Source organism: Pezoporus wallicus, unplaced genomic scaffold (genome assembly GCF_028554395.1).
Source record: "Pezoporus wallicus isolate ANWC-B61680 ecotype Strahan unplaced genomic scaffold, APGP_CSIRO_Pwel_v1 scaffold_6885, whole genome shotgun sequence".
In the NCBI taxonomy this organism is placed as follows: Eukaryota; Metazoa; Chordata; class Aves; order Psittaciformes; family Psittacidae; genus Pezoporus; species Pezoporus wallicus.
Window position 1 is genome coordinate 1,786,893 of NW_026638858.1, and position 13,339 is coordinate 1,800,231.

Genomic DNA, 13,339 nt, shown 5'->3' on the forward strand with positions numbered 1-13,339 from the left:
GAATTAACCAAGTAATTCACACTTTAGTATTGGTCTTTAACATTATATGTAGGTTGATAGCCTTGATAAACATTTTGATATAAATATTTGAATTAATGATTCTCTGTATTCTACTGTGAATTGTCTGCATTTAAGAAATGCCGTGTGCTGAAAACTACCACTTCTATGGATTTGCTCCTTATACACGATTCTTTGATTCCCTCCATCACTTAGACTTTTAAGTCAATTTCAATGGTATTTGGCATCCAGATTACAAGCTCCCCCAGAACAGCCAGCTTGTATGGTGGCCGTAAAATAGGCCCCCAGTCCTGGGTCTTTGTTGGTGATACTGAGCCTCATTCCCAGTTGTAGAGCTGGATCAAATGATATTAAAGGATCTGGAGCAACTCCCAAATCCTTTCAAAATGGGATGCCATTAAATAAAGTGTGAAACACCGTTCCAGAAGGCTGTCATTGGAGTAGGTACTAGTTGTGCTTTATTTACAAAATCCAGAGATTTGTACACAGCAATCTACAGGACAGCATAGGGATAGTATCAGAAGGATAAATGACATGCTCAGCAGGAATTGAAGATGCCAGCAAGGAGTCATTTCAGTTCCACAGGGAACCTGCTTCCTTTTGACTAAGGAAGCTGACAGACCCCTCCAGGAAGAAAAAGAAGAAAAGCAGCAGCAATAGCCAATGCAGGCTGATGTTGTGATTTTTGTTAGCGTTGATGCATAGGAATACAAGTAATTGGTGAAGGAAGAACGAGGAGACCAGCAGGGTTTTGGCACTCCACTAAAGGCCATCCTGCCTGGTTCTTTACTTCCAGCGCCCGCCAACCTTGCCCTTGGGTGGGCCTGCCTTCTTGCTGATATAATACAAAAGGAAAGAAAAACATGTCAGCGTGATGGAAGCGTTGGGACTCTGTGACCACTTGTGCATTTCTGACTCTTAGATTAGGTTTGAGCTGCTTTCAGTTCTCACATGTTGGGCACACTTGCCGTAGAGCATGCCCTGAGAAAAATACTGTTGCTTTTGTGGGAACGGACTCCTCCTTAGGCTTTCGGTGAAAGGCCAGGTTGTGCATGCCTGAAAGGGGTGAACCCTTCCAGACTCCTGCATTACCACCAGAGAAGTCTGTCTGGTCTCAAAACTAATGGCTGGACTATCCAGCCACAGACTTGATGTGTCCTGAATTCAAATCTGCTATTTTAGGATTTAGAGCTTTTTCTGGATAAAATTTCCTCATTATCAGGAAGCTCTGGACAAATTTCCCAGATGCTCTAGTCATCTAGTAGTGGAGGCAAAAAGCTGAGCAATAATTTAAATACGACTAAGAATTGCTTTGCTCTGGTAAAGGCAGAGCGGCTTCTTCCTTATATGATGCAAGCAAGAGCCTCCAAAACAGCCCAAACAACTTTTTAGGCCTCCCCTCGTATCAATGTCCCCATCTTGCTCATGACATGTGTGGGATCAGTCCAGCTACACTCCCCAGACAAAGCACCTGGGGCAAACTCTCCATATAGTACGTTCCTGTACACAAAAGGACAATCCTACATGCAAGCCACTTACCTTCTGACCAAGAAGCAGGCATGCCTGGAGTCAAAGAGGGGCCAGGCATGAAGTTAGTTAAGTTCTGCACTGGCTCCCATGGGCAGCACCTTGGCTTTTGGTGCTCAGCACACCACCAAACCTTTCCATCTCACACATATGATGATGAGGCTGCTTCTTGAACTAAAGCTCATGCAAACTGGGGGCAGCTCTTTGACACAGCAGAGAAAGGGGCTGGGGCACAAGGTGGTACAGCCTTGCTGTCAACAGAGAGGCCTTCTTCAAAACCACTCTTTCCTCCAGGAAGCAGAAAAAAGGTATGGACAACACATCTGGGAAGATTTCTGTGGGCCTGCCCCATGAATTGGTTCAAGAGCACTAGCCATATTTACAGAAGGATGTAGCACAGTGACACAGACATACATATAGTGGATACTTTACCTTTTGAATAAGTTAGACTTGGTCGATTTGAAAAATTGACCTTTTACATGACAGAGAGCAGAGCATTTTCTGCTTCTTTTAAATTCATCTCAGTGTCCCATTTGCCAGCCTTTCTGCAGGTTCAAAACCCAGTATAGACTTGTGTAGCTCCTCAAATGAAGGCAGAGTCCTTTTATCTCCACAAGCACCTGTGACGTTTGATGTTATGCCTAACCTTTTAGAGTGTGCTTAAGGAGACTTAATAAAGTCTGAAGAAAAGGATCACTTGATCCTTGTGTAACACATTCAGCAGGCGCTGCTTTGGAATGATAGCATCTAGTGTGGATACAAATTTAAGTATACAAAAATCTCATGAGCTGTGGGCTTCTCAGTGCAACCTTTTCAAATTATGTCCTAAAATAATACCATGTCTTTCGGGAGAATAAGCATGCAGTAATGGTACAGTCTGTTGTGCATGGTGTGGTAGTGCCCCTCAGAAGAGCAGCAGCACCTAGACAAACCATGATAGCCTTCTGCAGCTGCACATTCTGGTGAGGTTTATCAGCCTACAGGTGTTTACAGAAAATAACACGGGAAGGTCAAGCTGTATGTTTGGCAACTACATACAACTGAGGCCCTAGCCTTACATTCATCTGATAAGCCGGGGTGGCTTGGGGAAGTGGGAAGGCAATGTCTGGTCACGCCTATCATCCAAAGATGTCACCAAAGACCACCACTTCATTCCTGACATGACTTTTCTAAGACAATACAGAAGCACAGTGAAGATCACCACTGGAGAGCTGTCTTCTCTTGCTTCCCTGTGGTTCCTTCTGTGTGTCTGTTAGTTTTCTATAACTCTAACCCTGAGGCTTGGTCTAGCCCTGGTCTCTCGTAAGTCCACTGTAGAATAGTTACAGATACACAACTCAAAAATCTAATGAAATAGAAGTCTTGTGGGGGAGGAAAGTGAGGGAAAGATGATGAGTGACAAGAACACACAACAGTAATCCCATTATATTAGTCTTGTTACACACCATTGCTTATAATCTTAGCAACCACTTGTTTACCCTTTGTAAACAAAGGTTGTATTCCCTCAAGTATTCAAAGCACCTCAGTCAGGTGTTTGAAAACCCCAGCAATAAGCAGATGGAAATCTTGCAGACATGATGTGAAGAAACATTAATTTTTTTGTTAGCTGTTACATTCACTTCAGTTTCCCCTTCATTTTCTCAATGTGAGGCAGGATGGTAGTTGCCCTTCCATCTCTAGCCTCATTTCATTGCAATAAGAAAATGTTGGTGTTGAGGCTGAAGCGACTACTTTGAACACTGAAGAGATATGCCCAAGCCAGGAGCTTGGAAGGTACTTACTGCTTCTGAGCCTGATCGATCCGGTTCCTGAGGGTGACAATCTGCAAACAACATACATGACCAGGGTTTTTAGAGATAAAGAAACCTTGTTCCCTCATGGAGAGGGGAGTTTTACCTGCTGAAATGCTGGAAACAGGTGGCTGAGGTAGAGATTAATACTTCCTCGGAAATAAAAGCTCACCCTTGCTTGAAGGAGAGGATGTTGCTCCTTGGCAATAAATCTGCAAGCCAATTTGATGCATCCAGGGAAAGAGGAACTAGAGTTTTATAACCCTTTTAGAAGAGTTCTGACATATACAAATTAATCTCCTATGAACTCGTATGTCAAACTGCAGGCAAGCAAGCTGGAATGAGTGTCACCCTGGCCAGCTGGAAAGCTCTTGGATGGCTCCATCACCTTACCTTCTCACTGTTCTCCTACTCCTACACGTTAGGAAGTGTATAAGCTCAAAGAGCTTCAGTGATTTTTGGATGGAGACCTCAAGAATGGAAGATAGGTTTCAGTTACCAACTTCCCAGAAGCTCATTTAATAAGAAAAGATGACTTTTAAAGGGTCTAAAGAAAAAAATATTCAAGAAGAGCTTCAGCAGCCACAAAGAAAAAGGTTGAAGTGGTGGCTCTGAAGACCTTCCCCAGATCTGTTGATGACTGAAAGCCACTAGAGAGTCGTTCTTACAAGATGGAACATCTCTTAGTTTAGCCATGAGTAAATTTCATATTCCAGCCTGATGCATGGGAAAGTAAACATGTACCTTGCACAGGATGAACACCTTATGGTCTGACTTACCACCTCAGTTCTGGCCCACAGCCCTGGGCTCAGTACTGAAAATCCTAGGACTGTCCCAGTGGAGGTACTGGAAAAGCCCACAAAAACTAGGGTGTGATAGAGAGCTCTCTTTTGCCCCTCAAACTTCTCATTTGTAACTGAGTCAGGGTTCTGCCTAGCTTTCCTGACGTAGAAAAATGCGCTTGCCAAGACATACGCTTTGCATCTGCTTTTGGCTCTACAAGTCCAAGAACTGATGACCCAACATTTGAGTATTTGAAGTGATGCTTGACATTCTCGAGTCCAAAAGAAGTAAAAACAAAAGTCGTACATTCCAATTGGCCTGACATCCAGTCTTTCGTGGCTTGTTTCTTTCCATGGCAAACAGAACAAAGTAAGAGACTGAAACATCAGCGGGAACAAGACAGCACAAGGAATGAAGGATCAGCATATCACCTGCTTTTGTACTTACTCATAAAAGTTTTGATATCTGCTGCAGTGGTTTAAATTATTGTTTGCAACCAAGTTTTTCTCCCAAGTGTGGAGGAGGACCAGCTGTTGCCAGTTTGACCCAAGGACTTAAGACTTACCTTCAGTGATAACTTTGTGATAGTGACTATAACACTAACTGTCCAGTGAAGCACCAAAGAGCAAGAGGCACTAGAGCTAAAGAACAGCTCTGCTCCTGTGTGTCCCAGTTCCTTCCTTTGTCTCTCCCTTGCATACTTGCTTATATCTCTTTCATTCTCTTTGCTGTTCTCACTTATCTTTCTCCTCACTTTTTTTCCCTGCCATTATCTTCCCTTTGGTTTTCTCCCACTTCTTTTTCTCCCAACTCAGCTGTGCATTTTCCTTCTACTTTGCTCATTCTTTGTACTTTCTCCCCTTGCTTTTCATCAGCAGCCATCTAGCTTTTTGTTTATGCAGAGGCTTCATTACCATAGCATGTAAATATTCCCTGGCATTGCTTTAATTCCTGTTTTCCCACACCCAGTTGACTGTTACCAATATTCTGGATGCATAAGCATGTGCCACAAGGTGGAAAATCCTTCCAAAGCCCATACCATTCTTTTCTGTGAAGTCCAAGCCTCTGCGTGTATCCCAGATACATCAGGGTGATTCCCCCACGCACGCAATACCAGAGGTTTGGATAGGGTATTATTTTAGAGATGGTCTGAGTGGGCTGCATACTCTGTTCTTTAGCCACATCCTTGTTGGGCCCTGACTCTTTTCCTGAATCACCACTTCATCTCTTTTCAATGAATGGAAGGGGAGAGAAAAAGGAAGGGAGAGACACAAGATCCAGTTTTCTCTTTTCTCTCTGCACTTGAAGCCAAGCACCAGTTTCTGCCTGGCACCGGGCTTCTGACCATGCGGCAGGCTCATGCATTTGGTAGCCTTTGCTGCTGCAGTTATACAGGCAAGTTCATTGTACTTACAATTTGGAAAGCTCCTGCAGCCTGCAACGCATTGTTAAAAGCTAAGAGAGATTGAGAGAGTTACAATGATGTTGTTCATTCCTTGTCAGTATGTGTCTGTGTGTGATTGGGCATTAAAAGGAGAGTGAGACCGAGATCCAGTAGGATTTCTCAGCCACTGAATCCTGAGGTAGGTGAGTGCAGCCCTGTCCTGTGACTATGAAGGAAACACATCCACTTTCTGTTACCATATGACACTTCAGCTAGATGCTCCTGTCTGGAGACAGTTTTCGGTGACTCCAGAGAGCTCAAGTCCACAGGGAATCTGTCTGGGATGGGAATAAAACTTGGAACGTTCAAGTGTGAAAGCAAAGATGGATTTAAAAATATTACTTTGCAATAGGGATGAGTGACTTGAGATCTATTGAATTTTCAGGCCACTGTTACCAATAGATAAACAAAAATGAGGAACATAATGTTTGAGCAGAGAATGGGGAGTCCATTTTCCATTTGGATTGCCTTTGCATGGAGCACTGAAAATGCTGAGAGTGCTTTACTCAATTTTAGCCTAAATGTGAAATCCAGACCAAGTATGTATGTAAGGGGAATGCAGTTCCAGGTGTCTTGCTGCTTAAATACTGCCAAAGGGTATTGGAGACCCAAATGATGTCACCAGATGGCTTTTGCTAGAGGAGTCACAGAAATGTTTACATTTTGGACCCAGAGCCATTAGCAAAATGGCTTCTCAACTCACCTCATATTTTTTCCTCTTGATCTGTTCTGTAAAGTCATACTTTTCAGTCTCCAGCTGGTATAACCAGTCCCACAGTTCCTTAGCCTTGTCCCTGTGTGTTTATGGGGAAAGGAAGATGGGAAAAATACATCACATCATATATTTACTGCGGTTTTTATGGCACTAGTAATGAGGCTTTTTAGGTTTTACTCAGTGTAGTTCACATATCTTCCTGCAAAACCTTTCTCTGAAAGCTACTCACCGTTTTCACATTTTTCTCACCTTCTCACCTTTTATACTTGCACTGCTGCATGAGTCACACACTAACATAGTTCCTATAGATTTAATTTCCTCTATAACTCTTAATGAAAGAAAACAGTCCACGTGGATCAGATGAGAAGGAAAGGACTCTGAAGGCCACTCAGATGAGCACAGCAGCTGCTATTGTTCAATCTCATCTGTTTCAGGGCTGAGGTAAGCCAACCTCATCTTCAGATATGTGTGAACTTCAGTGTGTGTAGTTCAGACTATCACCCGATGACTGCTCTGTCTGCACCAGAGCAATCAGCTCCCAAGCCTCCAGCCTTAGTGGAGATATGTACTCATACCTTAGCAGCAATAATTCCCTCCATGGAAAGCTGCAGATACCAATCTATACGTTTGTTCAACTAAACTCAGAACTGGTTTTAAAGTTTGGACCTAGTTGCATAAATGAATAATTCTAATTAGCAGGAGAGGCTAACCAAGCTACACCAGGAGCATGGCTAGGTGGCTACCAAACCATTTCAGCAATTTCCCACATCTCCATTTCCCCACCATTCTCCAGGTCAAGGAAGGGCAAAACTTAACACTGTTCCTGATGAATTTCAAGGAAGACACTCTCCTCTATGTCCTCTTTTCACCAGGGAAGTTTCCATGACCATAAGACTGAATTTCAGTAGGTTACATTCAGTAAGTTAAGGATAAGCATGTTACCTCAGCTTGTCTTCACTAAGATGGTCGATGTTCAAGGGCTTGCGCCTCTCTGCCAGGACTTTCTTCTTTGTCTCTCTAGCTGTTTGCTTCTTTCCTCTCTTCTGATCAGCCTATTTTCAGAACATCAATTAATGTCAGACTGCAGAAATTCACCCTGAATGAAACAATCTCAGTGACAGAGCAAGTAAGACAATGCGCTAGGGATCCAGAAGAAGGCAATTTGAGCTCTTTTCTCAAATTGTAATAAAGACTGTTCCCAGTCAACCCTGTGGTTTAACTATTCCATATTTCATCCTCCAATCCATGCTTTTTACCTTAGTCAGATAGCTGCTGTATGTGGCACCCATGGAGGACAGAGCCTTTTTCTTCTTGAGATCATCCTCAGCTTTTCTTTTGGCATCTTCTTCCTCTCTCCGTGCCTTTTCCTCCTGTGGAGCACAAACACACAGAAGCAGCAAGTTACTCTAGGGGAGACTCACAGCTTCTGCAGCAGCCACTTTCACTGCAGAGAATGTGATCAGGTAAGCATGTTAATGAGAATTGGGAGCTCCTGTTTCCTGCCCTTGCCTTAAGGGTGGCCATTTCTTCTTTGGACTGAGACAGGCTGAACCTGTAGGTTTTTCTGTCTCTAGAGATCACCTTCAATTTGATGCTGAGACAAGGAGAGAGATGCAAAGACACTTACCGCAAGCCTTGCCTGACGCTCCTTCTCCTTCTCAGCCCGGATTCTCTGTTGCTCTGCTCTTTCAGCTCTACGTTTCTCCTGCAAGAGGCAGTGGCAGAGGCATTGAGTCGTCATTGTGGCTTTATCTACCTCCAGTATTATGCCCCACCGCCCAGAGCTTTGATTTGTAGAAAGTGAGCCACCTACTCCCTTGCCAGAACATGCAGAAGGGTCTCATGTGCAATTCCAAGGTATAAAACAAGAGGCTGAGAGAGGAAACAGGTAGGGGTAGAAGCCATTTGTTGTTGACTAGAGCAGTCACTTCTGTACATAGCAATACAGCTTTCTGCCAAAGTCTGACTGGACTAATGGATTCTCACCTACAGAGGATTTCTCACTCTAGTACAGGGAAATGGCAGACTCACAATTCTCTCCTTGAGGGCAACCAGCTCTTCCTCTTCCTTTCTCCTGGCTTCAAAGTGGCTGTCAATCAAGGCTTGTAGTTCAATCAGGTCTTTGTTCTGCCTTTTCTTTTGGATGTCCTAGAAGAGCAGGAAAATGCATTAAGTAAGCCCATATTGCCCTGTGAACATGCCCTGGACATTCCTAGCATCCTGCCTACACAGAGAAACAAAAGCAGAAAATGTCTGCAGATATCCATGGAAAACCATGGGATTAGCTTGAACAGCTGTTGATGAAGGTCAGCGACAGTCAGAAGCTGACAGTCAGAAGCCCAGAAGGGAAGAGAATTCATACCTCCTATCACACCATATTTTATCCCTGGCTTTGCTTAGCTGCCTCCTCTTTGCTTTGAGATACGAATCTTACCTAGATATGTTCCTGCATTTTTGGCAAAGCAAATATTTCTGTGGAGATTTTCAACACCAGAGTATCTATCAACTTTCTAGGAAGGTACTTGGATCTCTGCCTATTATTGTCATTTTAGGGAGTATTTCACAGAAACAGATGTGCATATGCCTGTTCTATTTCAATGTGCAACTTTCAGACCGTTTACAACAATGGGACAGGGAATCTGAGACATCCTAAACCACTGACTTTCTCCTTTCTTCATATATTAGCTTAAAATATTCAAGGAAAATAAAAAAAAGAAATATGTGACTTTAGCTTAATCACATTATCAACAAATCCATCTGGAGAGTTTCAGGGAGCAGAGAGTAGTCTTTCACTGAAAACAGGTGGCAAAGCATTCATGCTTTTGTCCTTGACTTTATCCTCAGCAATATGCAACACAAGATGAGTTATGCAGGTTTGTACACATGTGTATAGCTCAGGTACAGACAGACAAACACAGCCAATTTCAAGAATACTTACATCAAAATCTACTTTCTCACCCTCTGGTATTTTAGGAGCAGTTAGTCTGCAGAGAGTCAAAACCAAAACAAACAAAAAAAGGAAAAAAAAAAAAAAGAGAAGGATTTGAATCTTAAAGAACAGGCAGTTTTTAAATAGCACATCCTGCCCTGTCCTGCCCTCAGGAATGATGTTGACAAAGAGGAATGCTGATGGAGATACAGGGGGGTGAAACAGCAAGTCAACGGAAAACTACTCCAGGACAGCACTAAGGATCATTGTCCTTCATGGAAGGTCAGGCAGGGCAGGAAGTTACCCCTAAAAATGCTTCTCATTCCCAAAGCCTATGGTCATTCCCTACCACACAGAAAGACACTGGTCCCCAAGGCTGTCAGCACAGTGCTGCGACCTCCATTCTGGGCAGCTGGCAGAGTGGGAAGGGAAGGTGCTGGGGCCCAGAGTAAGAAGGTCCATAGGAAACCTTAGTTAAACTCAGGTCATCCCACCCAGCATTTGCAGCCCTTCCTACTGTCAGCAATCCTGGATAGATGGGTATTTTCCCAGCCATGGCCTCTCACGGAAGATTTACTGTTGTGTCACCTACTGTGGGACTGCTGTATCTTGGTCAGTTCACAAGTCCTCTGACTCTTTCAAGAACTGGTCTCAAGACCCTGGCTGGTAACTACTGCTAAGGCATCCTCTGGCTGAAGCAGACATCCTGGAAGGGCATGCAGCAACAGCTGGATGTTGCACAAGGGAGGTTTGGATAAAGGCTTCTAGTGGCCATTTGCCTAATAGGCAGTCTAAGGGCTTCTGCTAGATAAGAAAAATTATTCCGAGGTTTTGAAACTCTCTGCCCCTCATACTTACTTTATTCTAGGCCTCTCCTCTGTATTTGGAAACATGGCCCAAAACAGGAAGGGAAAAAGAGGGAGAACAGTTAGAACAACAGAGATCACACCAGCTGCTAAAGTTAAAAGGAGGGAAGGGAAATTTAATCTTAGGGGAAACATCCCAGAGAAACTGGTTAAATCTCAAGCACTTCTGAAAGAAATATACACACTCACATACCCCTTTTGGTAGGAGTGAGTCTGGTTTTACCCTTGAAACAGAATTTGGCAGAAAAGAATCAAGAGACCGTATAAAAGTCCCAGACATAGGATCTGGAAAGCAATGGTTTCATGTAAATATGAAATTATTTTTCTCAAACCACCCTAACCAAAGCTCTAAGGAGGACAGCTGGGCTGGAGGGTAGAAGAAAAAGTTGCCTTTTCCAAATCAGCACTTCTTTTGCTAATGTTAACCTGAATTAACAGTTGTGCCAATGGTAACTAGGCTCTCACAGTTTTGATCAAGTGCCTTACTTGTAGGCCGGGAGGGAAAAAGCTTCATGACACACATTTTCCCCAGGTTCATTGACTCCCAGGATAGCTTAGGGCACATGTCCCTGAGGTACCTTGGTGCCATAGGGATGTTGCTTATTCTTCTGCACTATGTGGTGCTCCTCAAACCCATCTTGGAAAGGCCATCCTCTCTTAGCAAGCATCCTCTCCTACTTAGGTACATGCAGAATTCCCATAGGCATTAATGGGAATGATCTTTGCATCTCCAAGAGAGGTATAATGCCCTGATAGGTGGGCTAAACCATCACAGAGACTGTCAGCTTGGGCCCTCTGGCAGTCAGCAGTGTTCCCCTGCAACAAGTGACCTTTCCGTGGCTTTCAGAAGTGTGCTGTCTTATGAGTTACTTGCTTAACATTTGTGCTGTGATCAGTTCCCCTCCCTACTATGCTTTTTAAACTTTAGTTATTAACTCCAGTGTAATGCCAGTAAGTTCAGCACTGTTATTCTCACAAACAGAAGTAAATTAAACCTGTGTGTTTATTCTGGCCCAGTCTCACAGGGACACAGGTTGACTTTCATAACCACACACTATGTTTGAACTTTCAGGATGCTGCTGGATCCTACAATACAAGACTCTCCCTGTGTTGGTCCAGTGGGAGGAACTGAGGTAAAAATCTCACTGCCTATTGAATCTGGTAAAAAAAAAAACAAACCCAGCAGCTTTTTAAAGTAAAAGTAGAAGCAGCCTCCTCAGAAGTGGGTACACAAGCCCTGCTATCCATATCATGATACAGAAAGCTATATTTTTCAAATGTTTATTTGCATCCAGCTATTTCGGGACTGATGGAGGAAATTTGGAATAGCAAATGGAACAGAGTAGGATAAAGTAAAAGAAAACATTGTAGGAAAAAAATAGCAAAAACTGATAGCAAAAATATTTGGTGGAGACCTTAGTTATAAGGATGATGGATAATAAAAAATTAGAAAGTGCCTGGAAATGAGTTATTGGGATAATTAAGAGAAAAGATTTTAGTGGTGCTTCAAAGAGATCAGAACCCAGCCTTTCCTTTCTTTCACACTTTCCCACACTAATTTCAGTAATGAAATTTTGGGGGGTAGACTTTCCTCATTTACTGCAAGATCACTGCCTACCAGAACAGATCTCAGTTGAAGCCTTTAAATGCTAGAGCTATGCTAATAAAATAAACATGTAATTAAAAGAGTGGTGTAGACCAGTCATATAAAGGAAGTCACAAACCACTCCTGAAAAAAAAATATCTTTAGCCAACAGCATACTTGTCTATTTCTCCAGTTACTTTTAAAATTGTTTTGCTTTTAAATAGCCAGTGAGCTTCTTAACACATTAGTTTAATTGTTTTCTATCTGGAGAAAGGAAAATGAACCACAATTAACCAGTCTATCAGGGATGTTATTCACACAGGATTCCCTTCCTTTATGATATACCCAGATAATTTTCATAAACATTCCTGTTTAAATTAAAACTGCCAGTTAGTTACACTTCAGAGAGAGGGAGGAGAAAAATTAGACAGGAAATGGCTGGGTTTGTTTGTTGACCTTGGTTGCCAGGATCAACACCTGTCTGTCAATAACAATTTGGTTTCAGCTGCCACCAAATCAGCACTCTGAGCTTAATTAAGCCAACAAACAATTGTAAAAATAAAAAGAAAAATTAAGGTTAGTTTTGTTCTTGAAATAAGAAATTGTAGTTAGAATATTTAGAGGGACCTCCAGAAAACCAGAAAAGGGAACAACAAAGAAATAGAAGCCATTATTAAAAATTTAACAGCAATAAATCTTTCCATTGCAGTGCATGACCCAGCATCAGTCCATACTGTATGCACCAAAAGCAGTTCACGGATGTGATTTAATTTGAAATGCCCCTTCTTTCAAGACACTGAGTCAAGGAACTGGGCCAAAAATTGTTGACAAGCAGGAATTGTCATAGCAAATTCCTGATCCTGTGGTGGATTTTGACTGACATTCTGGTCATTCTGCTGATGAACCATGGGGCTGTGACAAAATCCCCACATACAACCCTGCCAAAAGAAGGCAAGAGCCACTGGAAATCCAAGTACATTGCCCTGGTGTTTAGAGAATGTGAGTTTCTGGTTTCCAAAAGGGTTATCACAGGAAGAGTACACACCACCACAAATACAATATTGGTTTCTCCTGCCCTATCTATGAAATAGTCACACGGTGCTCCCCTTTTCTGTGAATCCATCTGAACTGGCTTCACTTTGTTCAGAAATCCCTAAACACCCTCCCTTAATCCCACTTCTCAGAAGTAACATATCTAACTCACACTGTGTCCTTGGGGGAGGGCGAAGAAATCCATATGCTATTAAAAATAAAAGGAAGGAAAGAAAGAGAAAAAGAAGGAGAGAAAGGGGCTCAGAAAAGGTCCTCAGGGTATTTCCCTAAGTAAGAAAAAAGCCTGAAAAATGAGAAAGAAAAATAAAAAAGAAATGAACAAAAAAGAAAAAATCTACACACACACACAAAAAAAAAAAAACAACCAAAACAAAACAAGGAAACAAGAAAATGCAGAGTGGTTTCACATGGCAGTGGGCTTTGTCTTTCAAAACAGTTGGCCAGGTGTTGAAGGGGTTGGTGCAGTCAGAACACAACCGAGCTACTTCAAAGGCCTGTAAAAGTCTGTGAGCATCTTTCTGTATATTTAAACTGGTTTTGAATTTGGTCCAGAGGTTCTCAGTTGTCTTGCCCACCTACAAGAGCAAAACTGATTTTGCAAACATTATATTTGGTCCTTTCACATGAGT

General features: G+C 42.6%; 1 protein-coding gene across 1 annotated transcript; it reads right to left on the reverse strand.

Annotated features, from left to right (window-relative positions):
- Positions 1 to 453: 453 nt before the first annotated feature.
- Positions 454 to 10,159, reverse strand: TNNT3 (troponin T3, fast skeletal type). Its single transcript, XM_057412779.1, has 9 exons — positions 10,065 to 10,159; positions 9,216 to 9,261; positions 8,309 to 8,425; positions 7,905 to 7,982; positions 7,534 to 7,647; positions 7,220 to 7,329; positions 6,266 to 6,356; positions 5,533 to 5,573; positions 454 to 853 (listed from the first exon to the last, which is right to left on the reverse strand). The coding sequence occupies exons 1-9, from the start codon at positions 10,097 to 10,099 to the stop codon at positions 805 to 807; spliced, it is 681 nt and encodes a 226-aa protein (XP_057268762.1). The 5' UTR covers positions 10,100 to 10,159; the 3' UTR covers positions 454 to 804.
- Positions 10,160 to 13,339: the final 3,180 nt, after the last annotated feature.

What these genes read in the sequence shown, in the direction of transcription:
- TNNT3 (XM_057412779.1), bottom strand. Translation starts at nt 10,099, where the DNA reads ATGTTTCCAAATACAGAGGAGAGGCCTAGAATAAA. An exon ending in AGCGTCAGGCAAGGCTTGCG is followed by an intron (nt 7,648 to 7,904) that starts GTAAGTGTCTTT and finishes TGTGCTCCACAG; the next exon opens with GAGGAAAAGGCACGGAGAGA. An exon ending in CTGCAGGAGCTTTCCAAATT is followed by an intron (nt 854 to 5,532) that starts GTAAGTACAATG and finishes GTATTATATCAG; the next exon opens with CAAGAAGGCAGGCCCACCCA.